The sequence below is a fragment of the Chiroxiphia lanceolata genome, chromosome 7, assembly GCF_009829145.1.
Source record: "Chiroxiphia lanceolata isolate bChiLan1 chromosome 7, bChiLan1.pri, whole genome shotgun sequence".
NCBI lineage: Eukaryota > Metazoa > Chordata > Aves > Passeriformes > Pipridae > Chiroxiphia > Chiroxiphia lanceolata.
The window spans coordinates 7809433-7828921 of NC_045643.1; the positions used below are offsets into that span (position 1 = coordinate 7809433).

The 19489-nt window shown below is 39.7% G+C and overlaps 1 protein-coding gene across 1 annotated transcript; it reads right to left on the reverse strand.

Moving 5' to 3' along the window:
* Positions 1–61: 61 nt before the first annotated feature.
* On the reverse strand, positions 62–16293 carry SLC40A1 (solute carrier family 40 member 1). The gene is made up of 8 exons (XM_032693163.1): positions 16076–16293; positions 15823–15890; positions 11517–11676; positions 10575–10690; positions 10125–10251; positions 6768–7010; positions 4286–4945; positions 62–3201 (listed from the first exon to the last, which is right to left on the reverse strand). Exons 1-8 carry the CDS (start codon positions 16113–16115, stop codon positions 2882–2884), a joined length of 1734 nt encoding a protein of 577 aa, XP_032549054.1. The 5' UTR covers positions 16116–16293; the 3' UTR covers positions 62–2881.
* Positions 16294–19489: the final 3196 nt, after the last annotated feature.

The window sequence follows — 19489 nt, forward strand, 5'->3', positions numbered from 1 at the left end:
AATTTCTAGTGCGAACATTTTTAAGGGCAGTTTTCATCCAATTTGGACACATTTTTAAAAAAAAAAAATAAATAAATATAAGGCCAAAAATGCTTACTTTATGAAAGTCCTGCTAAGTAAGACTTCAGGCTCCACATTGCTTCAAAGCACTAACAAGTACAGGTGTCTGTGTACATCTTAGACTCGCACACAAATGGGCTGTACTCAAGCAGCAAACATTTTTTGACATCCAACTCAGACCATTACATACCAGATTTCCAATGCAGACCTCCTTATTCCTCTTAAAGCTAGCATCCACTTTTTTACTGTAGGATTGTCTTGTCTTCCAGCTGTGATCTGCATATATGAATCCTAACATATGCACAAAATACAAAGGTCCACTCCCCTCTTAATATTATGCTTTTGGCTCGAGATCCTGACTGTACTCTCTAGTGGAACTATTTATGAAACAAATTGCTACTCAATTCAAGTACACCTAAATTGCCCTTGGAAAAAAACCAACAAACTAAAACATTTTGGGAACAGGTAGGTACATTACATGCTCCCAGCTTTCTTTGTTATGCTTTTGGAGCTCTCTAAACTTCAGGAATACATCCTCTCTGGGATGTTTGATGCTTAGTGCTATGGCATTAAGTTTTAGGCACGCTGAGTTCTGTGGGCTGCAGACAGTCCAGAAAAGGCTGCATTTTCAGCTTTGTTTCCCTGATAGTCAGGGAGTCCAGTTATACACAGTGGCATTCAGATGTTCAAAGTGCAGTATAGAGGCATTCACTGACATCTGGACTGCTTTGATTTATATTTAGTAATATTAAAATCTGGTCCCAATTTAAATTCGATACAGATGAGAAAACATATTTGGCACATCAAAGGTGTTTTATTTACTAGTGTACTTATACCATATAGGCTATCCTTTGGGTATATTTGTTCTACAAATCTAGATAAGCTTGTTTTGTCTTCTGACAAATTCTCCTGATGGCAAAATTCCCTTTTCCTTAAGTTACACTCAGGATTGAGTCGCAAATTTTAAACCTACTCTAAATTACACATTTTACTTCATTATATCAAAAAAAACTGCCAATGCTTGGTCAAAGTATAAACACTTACAAACCTAGTGAAAACATCCCTGAGAAACTTTCAGCAACATAGAGTAATTATTGGTTTTGGTCCACTAGAGAAAATTGTTACATCCAGGTATTGAAAAATGTGGGCTACAAGTCCATTGGTTGTACACTGGATTCCCATTAATTCACTTTCACTCCCCTTACAAAACATTGTATCCGAGACAAAGACCACTAGAGGTTCTTCACATTCTATTTAGTTTGATAGAGAATGTAATTGTTAAAAAAAATTGTGATGAATGGCCTAGATTCAGCCCTGGTGTAACGCCTTTAATTTCAATGGAGTTCACACACATTCCAGGGTTGAAATCTGGCAACACATATGACTGTGAAGGACAGTACCTAAAGTAAAAAAGAAAACCCCTTAAAAGTTACAGGATACTTTTCACAAGTTGCTGATATTTTTTTGCATACTACTTATTTTGCAAACAAACATTTTACCAATATTGAAGTTTAGAAGTCAGACTGCCATGCCATAGGAAAACTCCAAACACCACCTGGTTCAACTCTACTGAGAAAGCAAAGTGCACAGCTTCCACAAGAGTGCACATAGGGCTAATGGCTATGGAAATACTGTGTTAGCACACATGCAGGGTAAAGAAACAAAAGCAAAAATGCAAGAACTTCTTGAACAGAGGGATGTGTCAGCTTTAGAGGGTCACACAGTCCACCATCTCATTGGTTTAGCGATATTTTAGAACAAAGCCAAAACTCATATACACATTACATAAATGCAAGTAATCCACCTTCTTTTGCCTGGAATATTAAGTGTTTTCAAATACAACTGTTTTCAGAAACTCTATTAAAGCCTGATATATTGGAACATTTATTAAAGCTGCTTGTACTCTAAGGCAAAAAACTAAGTTAGCACTAGAATTTATCTTTCTGTACCAGTACTCCTGACCTTAGCACCTTCTGCTACAAGCCTGAGCAAACCTGCAATTTGCAATTAAAAAGCCATGCTCTGTAATGTTACATCAATAGCTTCTGCTAAATGAGGCTGTTTCACTCTATGAAGTGCAACAAAAGTGTAATACAATATCTTGTACCTAACACTCGTCTAATTTGTAAGGAAACATGCAAAAAAGCCTGCAAAGGTGTTTCCATAAAGTTAAACCAAAACAGATAAAATACTATAATGGTTTTGGGAAAACATCAAAAACTTAAGAGTCCACTTCAGGAATCTACAAAAGATCACAGAATATTCTGAATTGGAAGGGACCCACAAGGACCATCAAAGCCCAACATTTATAAAGGACGTTTATACCAATTTAAAGAAGGCAGGGGAGCAGAACCGTTCATGGTATGGGAATATTAGAGGAAAAACTCCAAAAAACCCCCCAAATACTGTATAACGAGTTATTATGAAGCAACTAAAAAAACTCCTCATTTTACTCAGAGAACACAGGAACTGTTCAGAATTCACAAGCAGACTGAGTAGTTATAACCACTGAACAGTATCACTGTGGGGGGTCAGCAACACAACCTGAACATTATTTTTGAGATCAAACACTAGACATATGACTGCTGGGGATCCTTGGATACAACAGCTGTCAAGATCCAACTGGGCTGTCCTCTGCCAAAAGTGAAGCCTTTTTACAGAGTCGCTGTAATACGAATTTTCTCTCTTGGGACAGCTTCCCCAGACAGCTAAGTTATGCATTCAACTCTAGAGAAACACCTCAGACAGGGTCATAAAAAGGGAGTATACATGCTTAACCATGATATTTGTGCAGCAAAGTTAGTAAGTGAAGTGGATCCTTTCAGACAGTAGATGTATTACCAGGTGGTGAACTGTCAGGGGCTGTTTTGGGATCAGGAGTGCGACAAACAAACAGTTGTTTTCCCAAGGTTTTTTGGGCAAATCTGAAGTACATTATGTGGCCCATTGCAACAAAAGACACAGAAATAAGCACCAATAAGCCAAAAGCTTCAGGGTTTGGGGCCAAGATGACCATGATGAAGTGCAGCAAATCAAGAAGATAATTCATGGAGTTTTGGACACCGTTTATGATGCCTCTTTCAGATTCTACCACATTTTCCTGGAGTAACTGTGTGACAGTCAAATCAAAGGACCAAAGGCCTATGGAGAGAAAAAAAAAAAAGTTATCCATGCAACAGGGATTCTCACGGTAAGCTTTCATCACCGGCACAATACAATTCCTCCTTCCAAACACTAATTTCTGCCAAAAATGCACAGGATAAGATATCCTCCTGTATGACTAGAATTGATTTCACACTCACAGTCAAGAGCAATTTACTTTCCTTTTACTAATATTTCCTGAAATAACACATACAGCTTGACACACTAACTTGCCTGTCATATCTTGCTTCAACATGTCTATGAAGTTAGTGTTTTGCTCATCTTTTCCTTCTTTAAATAGCTGGTTTACAGCTATTTACTGTGTATTCATGCTAGCTACAACCACTGAGTTTTGCAAAAGATGTCTGCAACAGAATTAAACATGTTTAAACTATGCAGAATACATAATTTAAAATGGTCTCAGTTGACACTAACTTCCATACTGTTTTAGTCCATTAATGATTCAGCTTTAAAAGTTTATCTTGCAAACAAATCTAAGACATGTGAATCAAGCTCAATTCAGCAAAACCTGCAGAAATTAAGTACAAAGATTCTATAAATGACAGTTACTGTTCATTACATTCATGCATTTGATTGCCTCTGCTGTTGACAAATACTAATACTATGCTAAACAGCAATTCCTCCAAAAATTAAGCTGTCTGAATCAAGTTTCTATTCTAAACTCTGAGATTAGACAAATTAGTAAACTGATTAATTTAGTAAACTGCAAAGTTTGAAGGTTTTGACAGCAGGTGTGTTTAGTTCTGTTTCCTAGTAACAGTGTCATTTGGTTGTTATGGAATATCATTGAGATGAGCATTCCAAAAAACCAGTTACATTCATCTCCAAATGTGGTAACTTCTTCCCATTAGTGACATACAATGTACAAGAAATTAGTATTTCATTCTTTGCCCCAGTGATCATTTTTAAGTGAAGTATAATCAATTAGCCTTAGAAATGTGATACAACACTTCAACTATAGCCTAAATTCTAAATTAAAATTTGTATTTAGTTGACAGGCACTGCAATCTTTAAAATGAAAAGCAGTTAATAAACAAAATTTTAATAGAGACATAATACTCACCAACTCTAGCAGCAATGACTCCTGCAAACAGGAGACTAACAGAGATCAAAGGCACGGGCTCAGGACTCATCTCTGGGTCGCTGTTAGCAGGAGCAGTAGACCCGTTTAACAAGTTGGGCATTCCAGTTGCCAAAATCATTTCAGGTTCTGGAGATGCTATAGTAGGTAATGGCTCATTTTCAAACAGCCTGGCACTGATGTCAGCAAATGGGGAAACAGTCAAATCCATAGGACTTCCAGGCATAAATACAGAGATGACACATAAGATCAGACAAGCAAACTGAGCAACTCCAGAAATGAGGCCTGTGCGGATGAGGCCACACTTGCGACGAAGCCAAGTGAAAGCTACTGTTCCCATGATTCCAGTGACTGCCGAGGCACCCATGAGGAGGCTTAGCACGGAGCCACTCAGACCCTGAGTGTATGCATAGCCTGTAGTGATACAATCAAAGCCCAGAACAGTCATGTACAGAAATGCAAGACCCATGCCTGCAAGGAACACCGGCTGGTTGTAGTACGCGACCCATCCGTCACGGAACGTTACGAAGGGTTCAGCAATGCGGGCGGCGCAGCCGACTTCCTTCTCCTGTTGGGGCTCAACCCCAGTTACATCTTTCTCAACAATTAACTGCACTCCTTCAGCAGGTTTCACGTCACTCTCTGTGAACAGAAAGGCAGCTGTCAGGTACACTCCTGCCTGGAAAGTGCACAGTGTAAACCGACAGACAGTAAGTTCGCTTCTGCAGAAGTGCATCAGTTAAACACCACGACCAAGCTCTCTCTTAATTACCTAAATAATTTGAAAAGTGTCCTAAAAATCCCACCCGTAGGGCAAGATCAAGTAAAATTTATCCCTATCAGTTTTAACTCCTGCTTATTTAATTGAACTGTGATAGGAGAAAGCACTGCCTGCTTCTAGACCTGCGACTGAATGCTCCATTTTCATAAAGAAATTTTTTTTTTATCAAATGCCAATGTTAGTTGACATTTTAACATAGCTTTGTATGCTTAAATACACTAATTGCAGAAAGAAGGGAATACTTAAACACTTATCAATCTCTCATGTCATGGTGGAAGAACTAAGGCTGAAGCCTATCCAGAGGCAAAAGTTTTCAAAGCTTGACTTAAAAAAACCCTTCAAACCAGGCTTTTCTACAATTTTATTTTCACTGTAATATAGGAAAAAGGCACAAAAAAAAAATCCAAAAAAACCTCATAGCAGTATTTACATTTAGTAATATGGATAGAAACTCTACAAATGTCTGGATGCCTGTGCAGTGTTTTTACACTGTGAAGCTTAAAACTAATAGTGAGAAATGAAGTATTCTTGAAATTTTTAAAAATACAAGTCTCCTACTAAAATCAGATACTGCAATAGCAAAGATTAAGAGGTGTTTCCTACATATTGACATTTGCTAAATGCTTCATTTTTCAGAAGTCATTAAGAGCCAGTTCCAAAGCCACGGAGCCTCCTACACTCTATCTTGTTCCCCTACCCTGGACTGCCATCAGCCTAGTCCAACAGCTTACTGGACCAGCTGTTACCACAATGGATCTGATGGCTGGCCAGATATGTCTCTTCAGTACTTTTAATACCAGCTTCCTATCTCACCTTATATTGAGCAAAAATTGCTAGCTAGCATTTAAACAAAAAGCAGGAATTCTTCATATTTCTTTAAGAAACCCAAAAATTGCAACTTATTCGGTTTTTTGGAGCCCACAAGATGAGCTTTCAGTAGCATTCACATACGGCTACCTTAAAAATGAGAAAACACGTTTGGTAGTCCAGTATCTAACATTTCAAATAATCCATAGAAATATCTGAAACAATTTTTATTTCTGATATTCAGTCTACCTGAAGTAATGTTAATACCAATTTTAAGGCTGTTTATAGAAATAGCCATACTCACAGCTGTCTACACTGTAAGTCTCAGTAGTTCTGCTTGGCCAAGAAAGCAAAATGTCAAAGTAGATTTTTTTATTCCTCCACCATTTCATGCAGCATAGCATTCAAGCCTGCCAGGCTAGAAATATGACCATCTATTCTACAACCTCCTGAAAGCCTGTTAGTACTATGTGTAAGTAGAAAGGAGTTAGCAAGAAATAGTCTTACAGAAGCTGTTTTTCCCTTAGAAACTACAGAGCCAAGGGCTTTGTCCAGATTATTAGCTATGGTGCAGATGGATAGGAGCATTCCTTACAATCAGCCCTAAGTTAGAGGGCAGACCTACTCTAAAGGGTTAAATAAGAGGAGAGAAATCATTCTTCGGCTGTATTTTATGGAATTCCTCTAACAGCTGCACTAAGTATTGTTACTTAGATTAGAGTCTCTGGTATTTATGTCCAAAACCTGAAACCTCCAAGCTCTGAGTAGAAAGCTATATAGCCTCAAAACAGTGTCTGTAGAGAAGTCAACACTTCATTTGACTGATACAATTAATAATACTGTAAATTTGAACAGTTACTTCTGTGTTTTCAGTACCTTTTGTTACATTCAGCTGTTTCAGTTCTGATTCTTCAACTTTGGCAGATTTGAGAGCCAGAGTAGGGGTTTTCTGATAAACCTTCCAGAGCAGCAGATATTCCACACACATGGACATCAGGTTCCAGCCAGAAATGAATCCACAGCCAATCATCGGGGAGCCAAATGTCATTATCTGACCAACCGCCATTGGGGCCAAGATATTGGTCAACTGATCAATTCTTCTTATTGTGGCATTCATATCTGTCAGAAATTATGTGATGATATAAAATAACCGCAGAACACTTACAGTTAAATATTCACTAGCATAAGAGTAGATTACACACACACAAACATCAAGCTAAGTAGTCTTGCTCTGACTGTAAGCGGTTCCAACAGGAGTAACCAGAGGCACCTTCAGAGTGTTCTAGTGTTTAGGTTTACTGCCATCAACCAAGGTGTTTCTAAGCCAAATCCCTACTCCTGCCAGTTTTGCCTGCATGAGGTCTTCTAGGTTAAGCATGCTGGGTTTACACTGAAAGTGTAATTCTGCAGGTAAAACTGCTGATCCTGAAATCAGATCACCTTCACATATCATGACAATGATCTTGTGGACTCCTAAGTCTATCTCTGTAACACACAAACCCAGCATGCACAATTCCAGCAATCTCATCAGGTGGAATTCTTTCCTGTAAAGACAGTAGTTGCTGAAACTATCTCCCAATACTGCAACACATATTTCTTAGCCTCCTTCACTTACTGCTAACAACTGGTGACAACAGTACCACCATGATAGCAGCAGACCTTTGAAATGGCTTTACCTTTCCTTGTTGAGTCACACTGGTTGATGGCAGTTGTAGGCATTCTCAGATCTTACTGAGCAAAGTCCTCACTCCTTTCTGTTCCACACTTTGATGTTTACAGTCAAAACACACAGTCCATTCTTAGAATAAATGCATCTTCCATTTGCTGGGAGGGGATGTCTCATCTCCTCAATCTTAGCCACTTCAGTGACATTAAACCCTCCAGGCTCCTCTGAGTTCCCAATTAGTAGTGCCACTGTTCCACTCCTACAGGTTGCTTGACACTCAATGGTTTCACATATCAGGGCTTCAGGCTGCTTAGAAGTACATCTCAAGCCCATTTTAGAGTCCTACTATGAAATTAGAGCTTTTGAAGGACAAGTGAAACCGTACATTAGTATGAAGCTGCTTTACCGAACCTATAGAGAATTATTCCTTGCCATTCAAAGAACCATTTATGTTATTCTATTTAGAATTCTAAGTCAATTCAGTGTTAATCTAGTTAACCCTCAGTCAAATAATTTAGATGCTTGCACAATACTTTGCTTTAGAAATTCCAAGAACTGAGCTTTGTTTTTTGAGTATTTGAGGAAAGCTAATATTTCCACTCAGGAAAGGTACAGAGTAAGAGTGAATAGGAAAACTAATCAATGGTAATGAAGAAGGGGAAGCCAAGGGAATTTTTGACTTCCCTACTCCACTAACTTGCATAACTTAGGCTCCTCTTTGAGAAAAGGTAGCAGAGCAGACATGGACAACAGTATTTGCTGCAAAGTCAATGCTGGCATTTCATTATTTTAAGTTAGGGAACTTCAAGTCTCAAAGTTAAATCACGATTAAACGCAAAACAACCCTATTCAGCCTGGAAGGGATCTTTTAGATAAATCTGTTGAACTAAGGTGCTTCATTCAGCAGTTGTTTTTGAATGAGAATTTAGAGTAACCTCTTGCCTGATTTTTCAGTACAAAATATATGGGGTCATACAATTGTGCCCAAGACCACGAAGCAGTGAAGAGGCAGGACTGCCTCCCAGGCAGTTCTCTGCGGGTGTGGTCTGTGCCTTATCTCAGCTGTGGTATGCAGGACAGGCACTGGGGAGATGATTTGCTGAGTAAGATCTGACACAGGAAGAAAGGTTAATGAGAACTATTAAAACTAAGACTCTTACAAACAGCTGCTATTTTTCTACCTGTGATTCACATGCATGAAGAAAGTTCACCTGTACTGCTGCTCTACAAAAGGCATGACCTAGAAAGGGACAGCAAGGTCAGAATAAAAGACTACAGGGGAAAATTTGTATACTGAAAAATTAAAGTATGGCATTTCCAGTGCATCTAAGAATTAGCCTTTCCTGGATAAGATGGGTAAGTAATATTCCTTCACTGAAGATAAACATCAAGTAAAAATCTGGAATACAGGATTCAAATCCCTAAAAGAACTCCAAACTTTATGGGCAATTTAGCAGCTTCATACAAAATCAGAGTCCAGAAGCTTAAATGCTATCTAGGCCTGGAGGTATTTCAACTGTGTCAGACCAACTTTAGTTGCAGAGTTAGTAAGCTATAAATGTCTTGGTAATGTTAAGCTGCTCTGTTCTGTGTTTGCAGTTCAGTATCGGTTCCTCTATCTGAGAAAGCTTAAGTCCCTTTATGGGGTTGATTCCAAGTCCATATAATCTGATCCAATTTACTGCAAAAGTGCTGCTTCCCACACTGTTACAGTCAGAGGAGCAGCAGAGCCTAAGATTCATCATACACCCCTTGGTGTGATTTGCCTTGGGGCCAAGAGTACCCCCAGCAGAGACAGGTTCAGTGCATCCTTGGGGAGGTTCCCAAACTCCAACATCCAAGTAGTGTCATGACTACCAAGCTGCAGTAGAATTTGAATGAGAACTCGTTCTCTCTTCTAATAGTACCAGTGCTACAATGCAAGAAAGGGTGGGGGGAAGTAAAAATATTTTCTAGGCAAAAAAAGATGATTAAGTCTGTGGTCAAAGATTAATAGTATCAGATGGAACTGGAAGCTCTACTTTCCTTTGACAACTGAAGAAGGGTGTTCACAGCTCTGAGTTAGACATCTAATTCTAGAGAAATACAAGATTTCCAATGTGTCTGCATGCACAGTGTTACCTACTGGCAATATCCTGATCCACCTACTTAACTGTTCTGGACTTCATTCTCATGTACCTCTTGGATCCCTATGAGAGGAGCCCAGTTATGCAAGAGTTTTCTGTTTCATTCCAGGGACCTAAAAATAAAGTATTGCAACACTTGGCTTGTTCAGCAAGACTAGTTTTCCTGACAGATCTGCAGCAGGTCTAAAAAGAGGACAAAACAAGTTTAGGGATGCCTAAGTGAATTGTAATCACAACAGTAATTTCTGATCTCAGTCAGAGCAAGGAAGAGCAAAATAAAGGCTGCCCCTTTACTTGATGTTTTATCATAATATCTGGAACTCAAAGATGCACTAATATCTGTAAAACTCCAGTCTAAAAAAATTAAATAAATAAATAAATAACCCCCCCCAAGCTTGGAAAGTAAGACATGTAAAGTATTAAAAAGGCAACATATTTCACCTGCCAGTTTGCTTCTGTCTTCCCCTGCAACCACAACAATCCAGTCCCTCTGAATTGTGATTGCTGTGGCAGTGCTGGCCAAATTGGCAATATTTGCTATTGTGATAACCAGGATATAGCACACCGTCTAGAGAGGGGGGGAAAGAGGTACAACATGAGAAAATTCATGAAGAAAAATCTCCACCTCCCATACAAGCAGAAAAGGATTTTACATTTGAATTCACACATTTTGGCATTATTATTCACACAAAACAAGATCAAGTCTACTTTACAGTTCCTAGCAGAAAACAATCATGTCTGTTTACCCAACAAGCTCAATTTCATTTGCCAGTTTTAGCTCCCAGAAATGTCTAAACAGACTAGAGGAAAAAAAATAAAAATTCATCCATCTCCCATGCTCCCCAAAATTCTTTGTAAAATAATTTTTTATTAACAAGTTCAAGCACTCACAAGAAGCCATCCATGGTATAATGTCAAAAGTTGTGTCTTAAACAAGAAGATAATCATCAGGATAATACCACACAGGATGACAGATGCATTCTGTACGATCAAGGATGTCTGGGCCACTGTTTTAAATCAAACCAGAGAACAATAGTTATGAAATAAGAATGAGCTAACTATAACCTTAGGGAGGACATAATTAAGGAACATGCACAGTTTCCTTAAATAATTTTATTTTCCTAGTCTTCCCAAAATATAAGCAGCAAAAGTCTACTTCATATTGCATTTTAATCTTCCATTGTCTCAGAGAAACAAATTAATGTCTGATGTAACTTTGTAGCTCTTGATTCACAGTCCAAGTAGGTCTTTTCTCAATCAAAGTCACTGTTTAAATGCTGATACTATCTTTCCAGTAGTAAAAGCCTAGCTCAAACCTCTAAAACTATCTTCAACCTACCATGGATGGATGGGATGCTATTTTGTGAACTTTTGGAAAGCAAAAATTCGTGTGAAGAACTTGATGCCATTTTCTTTATATAACAGGCTAGAGCATACATTTTTAAAATACATATAATGCAAATGCAGTGTGTGTTTACACTGAAGTGAAAGATGTTTGTATCCTGACAGAAGACAACAAATAATGCAAGTGTAGGTTAGTGTTAGACTGTAAAGAGCCTGGTCTGTAAAAGTGGTGGGCTTTTATCTTCTGCATTTCCATGCATCTCTCCATACAGGCTTAGCCTGAGTAACACATAATCATCACTTAAACCTGTTTTCCTCCTATCTTAGACAGTATCTTTGTGTAACCATCACCACTCAAACTCCACTCCGCCCTTCTTGTAAAGAAATTAGCAAGCCCCGTTCTCGTATATGACTTGAGGAATTAACTCTATCAGCTTTAACATTAATTTGATCCATCCTTAAGTAAATAACCTGCTCCAGACATCTAACCTTTGAGCCTGGAGTTCTTGTCCACCCAGTCTCCAATAAGGGCCCCCAGGAGAAGAACAGATCCCGCCACAACCAGTCCATAGACGGCAGTCAGGAGTAAGCTGTTCCCGTAAAGTTCGACCAGGAATACGGACACAGCAAAATGCCACATACGATCTCCCTGCGAGAGTAACAGAGAACACACATATGCAGCGTTACTGTTTGCACCCTGCAAGCACACAGGTTCACTGCTTTACTGACGCCCTGACAGAGAGTCTGTACGAAAATAAAGGTTTGTTATGCACGCAAGGGTGGAGTGGGGGTGGTTGTTTTTGTTATGCATGCAAGGGTGGAGTGGGGGTGGTTGTTTCTGTTTTGGTTTTTTTTTATTACTGTATCCTGTCACCATTGATTTTGTCCCATTATCACTAAGATCATCTGTCCCAATCAAGCGAATCATTACAGTTTGTAACACCACATCCAAAAATCCCAGATATTTTCTCCTATAGTATTACAGGACCACATCTATTACCAGCCACATCCAACAATACTCAAAAAGCTTACACAAATTCCCCAGCACAGATCAAATATTAACAACAGATTTACTGATTATTGACACTATTTAAATAACTTTGAGACAACAGTTTGCTCTTAGACGATCAAAGCATAAGTGCTGCTTTAAAACACAAGAGTGAGTAGAGTGAAAGCAAGTCATACAGTTTAGGAAAGACATGGATAAATGTTAACTACAGTTTCCTAAGTCAATGGACTTCAGCTATTTTCATGTTAAGCATTGGCACATTACTCAGAGGTAGAATATCAGAGCTCATTTAACCTATTGCAAACTCATTGTTAGTTCAGCCTATTTAACTTATTGCTCGTTTAACCTAGTGTTTAGAACACATCTTCATGTTCTGATACCACTTGCTACGGGCACAAAAAGGGAGCCCAAATTGCTAAACACGTTCAAGTGAAGTAATTTCCATACTATTCAAAACATTTTCAGGTTTGCTAATGAATACACGGGGTTTTTCTGCTGTCACACGATGGGAATCATATCTCACTTTATGTTTAATATATAGCAAGAAATGAACGACAGAAAATGCTTTATGTAATTAGCAACAGAGCAGATGAATAGAAATCATTCATACTATTCTAAGGCACACAGGTTGTTTAATAAGGGTCCCCTTAACGTTAGCCTTTTACAAACCAAACACAAAACTGTTTTCTTCTGCTGCCTTATCTTAAATAAACAATTGCTAGGTGATACAGCAAATAGTACAAATTTCTAAGGACCTCAAATATTCTTAAGGGTTGGGGGAGGTGTAAAAATACAAGTACTTTTAAAAAGCAAAGCCTGCCAAATCTAACTTAGCAGGTACCACAGCAATCAAGACATACATAAAAAGCATGCTATTTGGAGAGTCAAAATAACTGCACTTTGAATAAAGTCTTCAATATAGTACAGACACAAAAAGCATTTGCCTTTTAATGTTATTCAAGCTCCCTGAAGGAGGTTTCTGTAAACATTGTAAAGTGTAAACCTTCATATTTGTTTCCCTAACCATAGGCAGAAAAAATTATACTCTAACCATGTGGAAAGAAAAATTTCATCTGTTCAAAGAAAAACTCTGGGTATTATGTATGTTTTTTAACTAAATCCAATGAAAAATCCTACTACAAGCATGATTATCTTTTATGTCCCCTCACACATTAAAATTTTCAGTTGAGATACACCTAAAGTCATCTGTAAATATATTCCACTTATATTTCATGGTTAGTTGGTAGAAATATATAGAAAATATCCCAGCAATAAATCCACAGGGATATAATTTTCCAAGTCAGTCATTCACTTAAAATAATCTGAGGTGGTACTTTAAAGTATTTCACTTAAAATACATGCAGGTGGATGAACTAAGTTTTGATCAGCCTGTATAACTGTTTATTAAGCTAGAAAAGTGAGCCGAAAATGTGCTTTCACAAGAACATTTCACAACAGAAGTTTGGGTTTTTTCTTTATGTAGAGATGTTTCAGCTGCCTAATTCTGAAAAGATGAAAAAGGCATTTTAAAAAAAAAAATCTAAGCATGAGAAAGTCAGTGCCAGACACTACTGTCAGATTTAAAAACTGAATCTCACTTGAAACTCATGGGAAGGTTCCTTTGACTCCAGTGAAACCAGGATTTTTCTATATAGTTCATTTAAACATTGCTCAACCTTATCCAAAGCATTTACTCAGAGTATTTTGATCAGGCCAATCCACAGAGACAATTCTTGGGGTAACCAAAGCTGTTCCAGCCTGGAAGCGTGAGTTTCTTTCAAGAATTAAAAGCCATAAAGAGAAGCAAAGATCAATGAGTGCCATAAAAGAAAAATATTAGTGAATTACAGAGGCTTGAAGCAGGTACCTAACCTCAGACTAGGCCCTATTGAAACTTAAACAGCAAACATTGTCCTCAGAATCAGGCAAATCCTTGATTATATATACTTAATCCCACTTCAAAATGTGGGTATTTCAAAACTTCTAAATGGCTACAGATGTTTAGCCTCGCTATCCTTTTAAAGACAGCTCTTCCTCTTCTTTACTAATAATTATCCTTATAATCATCTCCAACGGAACGTACACAATCCCACCTCAGAACTGAAGCCAACAAGTTAAGCAGGAGCCAGGCTTACTGCCTACTATCTACTGACTGGCCTCCTGATGTCTGAGGGACACAGATAAAGCTGGGAAGCTGCAACCAACTGACCTTCTGGGAAGCATTGGGCCTGGGAGCACCAAGGTAAACCCAGTTCCATCCTGTTCCCTCTTTACTGCTGAGGGATTGACAGCCATGGATTAAATACAATAAGGTCTGAGACTCCAGCACAGCAGAGCACATCCCTGAGGCCAAGCACAGTTCAAATGCTTTACTCAGCCAGAGCCCGACGGAGCCTAGACTTTGTTCAAGTCTGAACATTTGTTGAGCTGTGACATGTTTAATCATTTACAGGTTTTTCTTTTTATTTAGGAATGGCATAGTAACACAGAAACCTAATTAGCTCCCTCAGTTACAGTAAAACTCCATTTCTATCAGGTTTTGTATTGTGGGCAGAGCCATTCTAGAACAGAGATGACCTATTACTTGGAGTTCTGAAGATTTGGGTATTTGTTTATTTTTCCTATTACCAAAAACCTCCAGAGTACAGGAATAGCAAAGTTTAGGAGATACAAAATAAGATGTATTTCTGTTATTTCAGCAGGTTGTTTGAGCAGGCTTGGTCAGGGGTTTTTGAATCAAGATTTTCAGCACAAAACCTACCAGAACATTACCAGGAGTACATTATGAATATTACTAAACAGCTGAATAGATATTTTGCAGTCTAATGTTTGTTATGGTGTGCAACATTATTCTCAAACTCTGCTTTGTCACCTTTACTCATGTACTCTGAGAGCAACCCTACTGCCAAGCTTCAAAGCACTCATCAGAGAGCAGCAAGCAGGGTTTGTGGGCATGACTGACAAGAACTGTTGCAGGTAACAACCCTGACCTCTAAAAAGCAGCAAACCAAACAGAAACATCAGCACTCAGCTCCTTCAGTAATATTAACAACTGCCAAAATACTGCACTTGTTTAAACAGGCGTTTGATACCACTCAAAGTCTTCTTCCACCAACAGAATACCACCCTTTAGGTTAGTGAAAGCAAGAAGCTGCCAGAATCAGGCAGGCAGTGTTGTAACTGTAGATCAGCCATTTGCTCAATGCACACATCAAAAGAACCCAAATGCAGGACTAAAAGGAGGAAATATTAGGAAAACAAGGAATATTAGGGGAGAATTTTTCACTTCTTTTTTAATCAAGTCATTATACAGAGACTTAATATTCTTAATTTTATTATATAGAATAGAACCAGACTGCCTATTTTTTAGTACATATTTTAAGGTGGTGTTTGGGTTTGATAAGAAGCAATGGGTTCATTGCAAACATTGAGTATTTCCCATTGGTAAATATACAAGTCCTTCACACACATGGACTGTAATGGACTGTCTCTCTCTGCTCCTCTTTAAGGAGTCTCACTGGTTCTATAGTTATTTAAAAAGTACAAAAAGGTACAGAACCAGGCCCCCCAGAAAGTGAGTACTGCACTACTCTGCACTACACCTGAACCTACTGCAACATATCACGTAAAGATTATGAAGACTTAACAGCGAGGTGTTGTAAACAGATCTCTGCCTTGTGTGATGTGCTAGTTTGTGAAGATTCTTTGGAAACTACCAGTAAAACTCAGGTAAGTCACGGACAAATTAATAAAATCCTACTTCTACCAGGCCGATATTTTACTTACCCAAGTGGACAGTGCATGCCCAAGATAAAGAAGAAACTTTGCAGACGTAAAATAGGCAACCACAGATCCTAAACGAGAAACAAGAAACAGATGCTAAAGGACATGCGGGCACATCCACCGCACTTCGGCACGCACCGGGTGCACTTCGCTGCCGTGAGGGGGACCCGACGGGGTGCTCGGAGCGGAGCCGCCCCGGGGACACGGCGCGGTCCGGAGCCCCCCCCGCGCCCGGGACCCGAGGGAGCGCACTGACCGCCGCGCCGCCGGCCCTGCGGCTCCGCTGCCCGCGCCATGCCGGCCCGATCCGCCGCTGCCCGCTGCCGACAGGAGGGGGGGACGCGCGGCTCTCTCCGTGTTGCCTTCCCCGACTTAGCCAGCACTGTAGCTGAAGTCGGAAAGCCTTGGCCTTATGCGGCGCGGGCGGCGGGGACGCTCCGCCGCGGAGGGGCCGAGCGCCGCTCGACGCCCGGCTCGGAGCTCTGTGAGGCCGGAGGCTGCGAGGCTGCGGGCTCGGCGCTGGCCGCGCACCGCCCTTTGTAGCGGCGGCGGAGGCACCGCCCCCGCCCGGCCCCTCCCGGGGGCGGCCCCGGCCCCGCCGCCGAGCCCGGGGAGCGGGAGCGGCGCCTCGCGGGCACCGCCGGGCCGGGAGTGAGTGAGTGCGCGGCCTCGGCCGCGGGACCCGGCGGCCACCAGCGCCCCTCAGAAGGCGGCACAACGCCGAGGTGATTTTTGCTGTGTGCTCGGCCCCTCAGCCCTGCCCCTGGCTGGGCTCTCTGCTGCTGCCGTGGTGTTGTTTACAGCGATTCAGGAAACGTGACATTCGTGAATGGGCAGGTACGCCAAGAAGCCGGGTTGTAGGGGAAGCGCCAAGTATCACAAGCCAGCGCTTGAAACACCTGCGAATGACAGTGCTTGCTGCCAATTCAGAGCTTTCAAGAAAAAAAAAACCTAAGCAAAGTACCAAAATTTAAGCTATTTAACTGAAATAACATTCTGTTCTGATGAAGATGGTGCAGAATTCACTCCTTCGGTGCTGGCTCAGGCATCATAAATGCCCACCATAAATACTTTTTTTTGCACACTATGTGACCTACTTTTGGTACTGACCACCAGCAAAAACTGCATTTTTATAGAACTTAAAAACCAGTCAAAGTGTACAATAAGCTATTTTTTCTTTCTTTCCACACACCCCCCCCCCCCCGGATATACAAAAATATTTAAGAAGTATCTCTCCTTGTGCAGTTGAAAAGATAATGATTGCTCCTGGCTGCCAGATGATTTTTTCATTGCGTAATACTGCAAAGTTGCCTCCTATATGTGTAAAATTGCTTTTGGTTTGGGTTGTTTTTTCGGTCTTGTTTTGTTTTGTTTTGGGATTTTTTCCCCCCCAAGTATATAGGCCATCCCAGAAGCAAATGCCTGACATAACAGACCAATAATCTGTTCTGGTGTTGCCATTCCTGTGATCTTGTTCAAAGTATTTCTTGCATCATTTAGATGATTTTCTATGCATGCATCATGGATTATCCTTTGCATAAAGGGAACTAGACCTTGGGAAAAAAAAATCAGAAATAAAAATTCATATAAACATGGGAAGCCTAAAATTGCTGTTTCGATGGGATTGCTTATCCTAGGTGAGTTAAGTGTTTTTTCTTATGGTATGTTTCTTAAAAAATGCAGAAATTTTTTTCTCAGATTGGCATCAACAGCAGAGGAAATTTTCTTGATGGCTTGTCTTACAAAGCCTTACTGCTTTACTAACAGCTAAAAAGAAAATTATTTTTCCTAAACCATAACATTTTTAATATCATTAGCCCATATTAAATAAAAAACCCGACTGTGTATCAAAATCAACTGATACTTAGTTGGTTTAAAGTCTATTAAGTGTCAGTGCCTGCATTTTTACTGACAATTGCAGTGTAATCTGCAAGTAGATGCACTTGAATAACTCGGGTCTAACACCTGATTGTTACTCTTATCTCAGCAGCAAGGGAGCACACAGGCTCGAGGAGCACTGTGAGATAGATGCCTGCTGTGGTCCAACACATCTGACTTGCATCTTTTCCCCCCCTGTCCCTGGTGGCACTTGTGGCCACTGCTACGGTTTGGTTACTGGACTAGGTGGATCTGGGGTCTGATCTGGTCTGTCAGGTACCATACCTAATACAGCAGCACAACTGCATCCTACAGAGATTCACTGTCCACCCAGGAACACTAGGAACAATTACCAGGACAGTACTGCTGGTTAGATCCTATTTTTATTAACAGAGAACAATGTGGATGAATTAGAGTTGAAATAATAATTTCTGATTGAATGCTCGCTGAGCTTTATACGTGTGCATTGGATTATTTGGATGAAATCATCATCTCTGTCATTTTGTCTACTGGGTAATGATTTTTTATTTGGTGATATTTAAGGTATGAGAAAAGGCAATGAAAACATAGCTACCATCCTTCGAAATGTAAAAAGCAGTGGTTGCTATATCTCTCTGGGCTTTCTTGTCACACACGTCTGACACAGAGCCACTGCACACATGATGTAGGGTACCTACAACCTGCAGGTATCATCCAGAATTTCTCATATCCAAAGCCATATATATTATACCCTGTTCTAAGAATTTCTCTGCCGAATGTCCAGAGGTTCTAGACGTAGAGCTAAAAGGCCGTTCTGGATTTATGAAGCATTCCCTCCTCCTTAAAGCAGGGGAGTTGGCAGGTAGGGAAAATCCATAGTTTTTCTCCTGAATTTGCCACCACCTTGCTGATAATATTTCCCCACATGCTCATTAAAATAAGTCTGAGCTCAGGTCTCTTTCCCTGTCAAACAGGGGATAACAGATCATTCTTTACAATACTGATGTTAAACCTAATACAGTAGCTTGAGCACTTTGATTTTTACACCTAAAAAAGTTGCCGCTAAAAAAGTCCCAAGTATTCTTATTAATACTCCACCTAAATCCAAGTTTTATTAGATTGCTTTGTGAAGCCCTTGTGAATATTTTTAAAGATGCAGCTCTTTTTTCAAGTTGACTGGCTCACCGGAGTCTTTTTCGCCACAACAATTACAGATTTCTGATGCATTTAGGGAGGTGTTTAATAGCTGGAAGCTACACAAGAGGAGTTACCAGTTTTACTTGGTGTAGCCCCGACTCAGCAGTCTTGCAACAATATTATACATAATGGGACAGCTACAGATTTGAGACCAGGCCTGACTAATGGTCACTGGCAGAGTGGAAATGGAGACCAAAAAGTGGGATTGGAACTAAAAAGGCACATATTTATGTTGCAGTCTTCCTAGCCTACATTTTTCAGTGGATAAATTCCATAAGCTTTCTAAGAAATATACTGTTAATGTCATCTCTCTAGTTATTATTTGAGTGAAGAAACATAACTATTGAATTAGGTTTGAGAATTGTTAAGTTTATGATTAAAATATAAAAAATAATTTCATTCAAAACCCAGATACATTCTTCAAAATATTTCTAAAATGAGACAGCTGTCTAGAACCAAAAAAAGTTATAGTATATTCAATTTGTCGGGCAATAAGGGCAACAATTCAACTCTAAGATGTAATCAACTGAAAATGTTTTAATTATTGTTAAATGCATAACTACGATATGAAGAATATTCAAAGATACGCTTCCAGGAAATAAATGTCTTAAAACGT

Excerpts from the sequence above, each read along its gene's own strand:
- SLC40A1 (XM_032693163.1), bottom strand. The coding sequence starts at position 16,115 with ATGGCGCGGGCAGCGGAGCCGCAGGGCCGGCGGCGCGGCG. Across the intron at positions 11,677-15,822 it reads GGCATGCACTGTCCACTTGG|GGAGATCGTATGTGGCATTT; the intron begins GTAAGTAAAATA and ends TTACTCTCGCAG. Across the intron at positions 4,946-6,767 it reads ACAGCTGAATGTAACAAAAG|AGAGTGACGTGAAACCTGCT; the intron begins GTACTGAAAACA and ends TTCTGTTCACAG.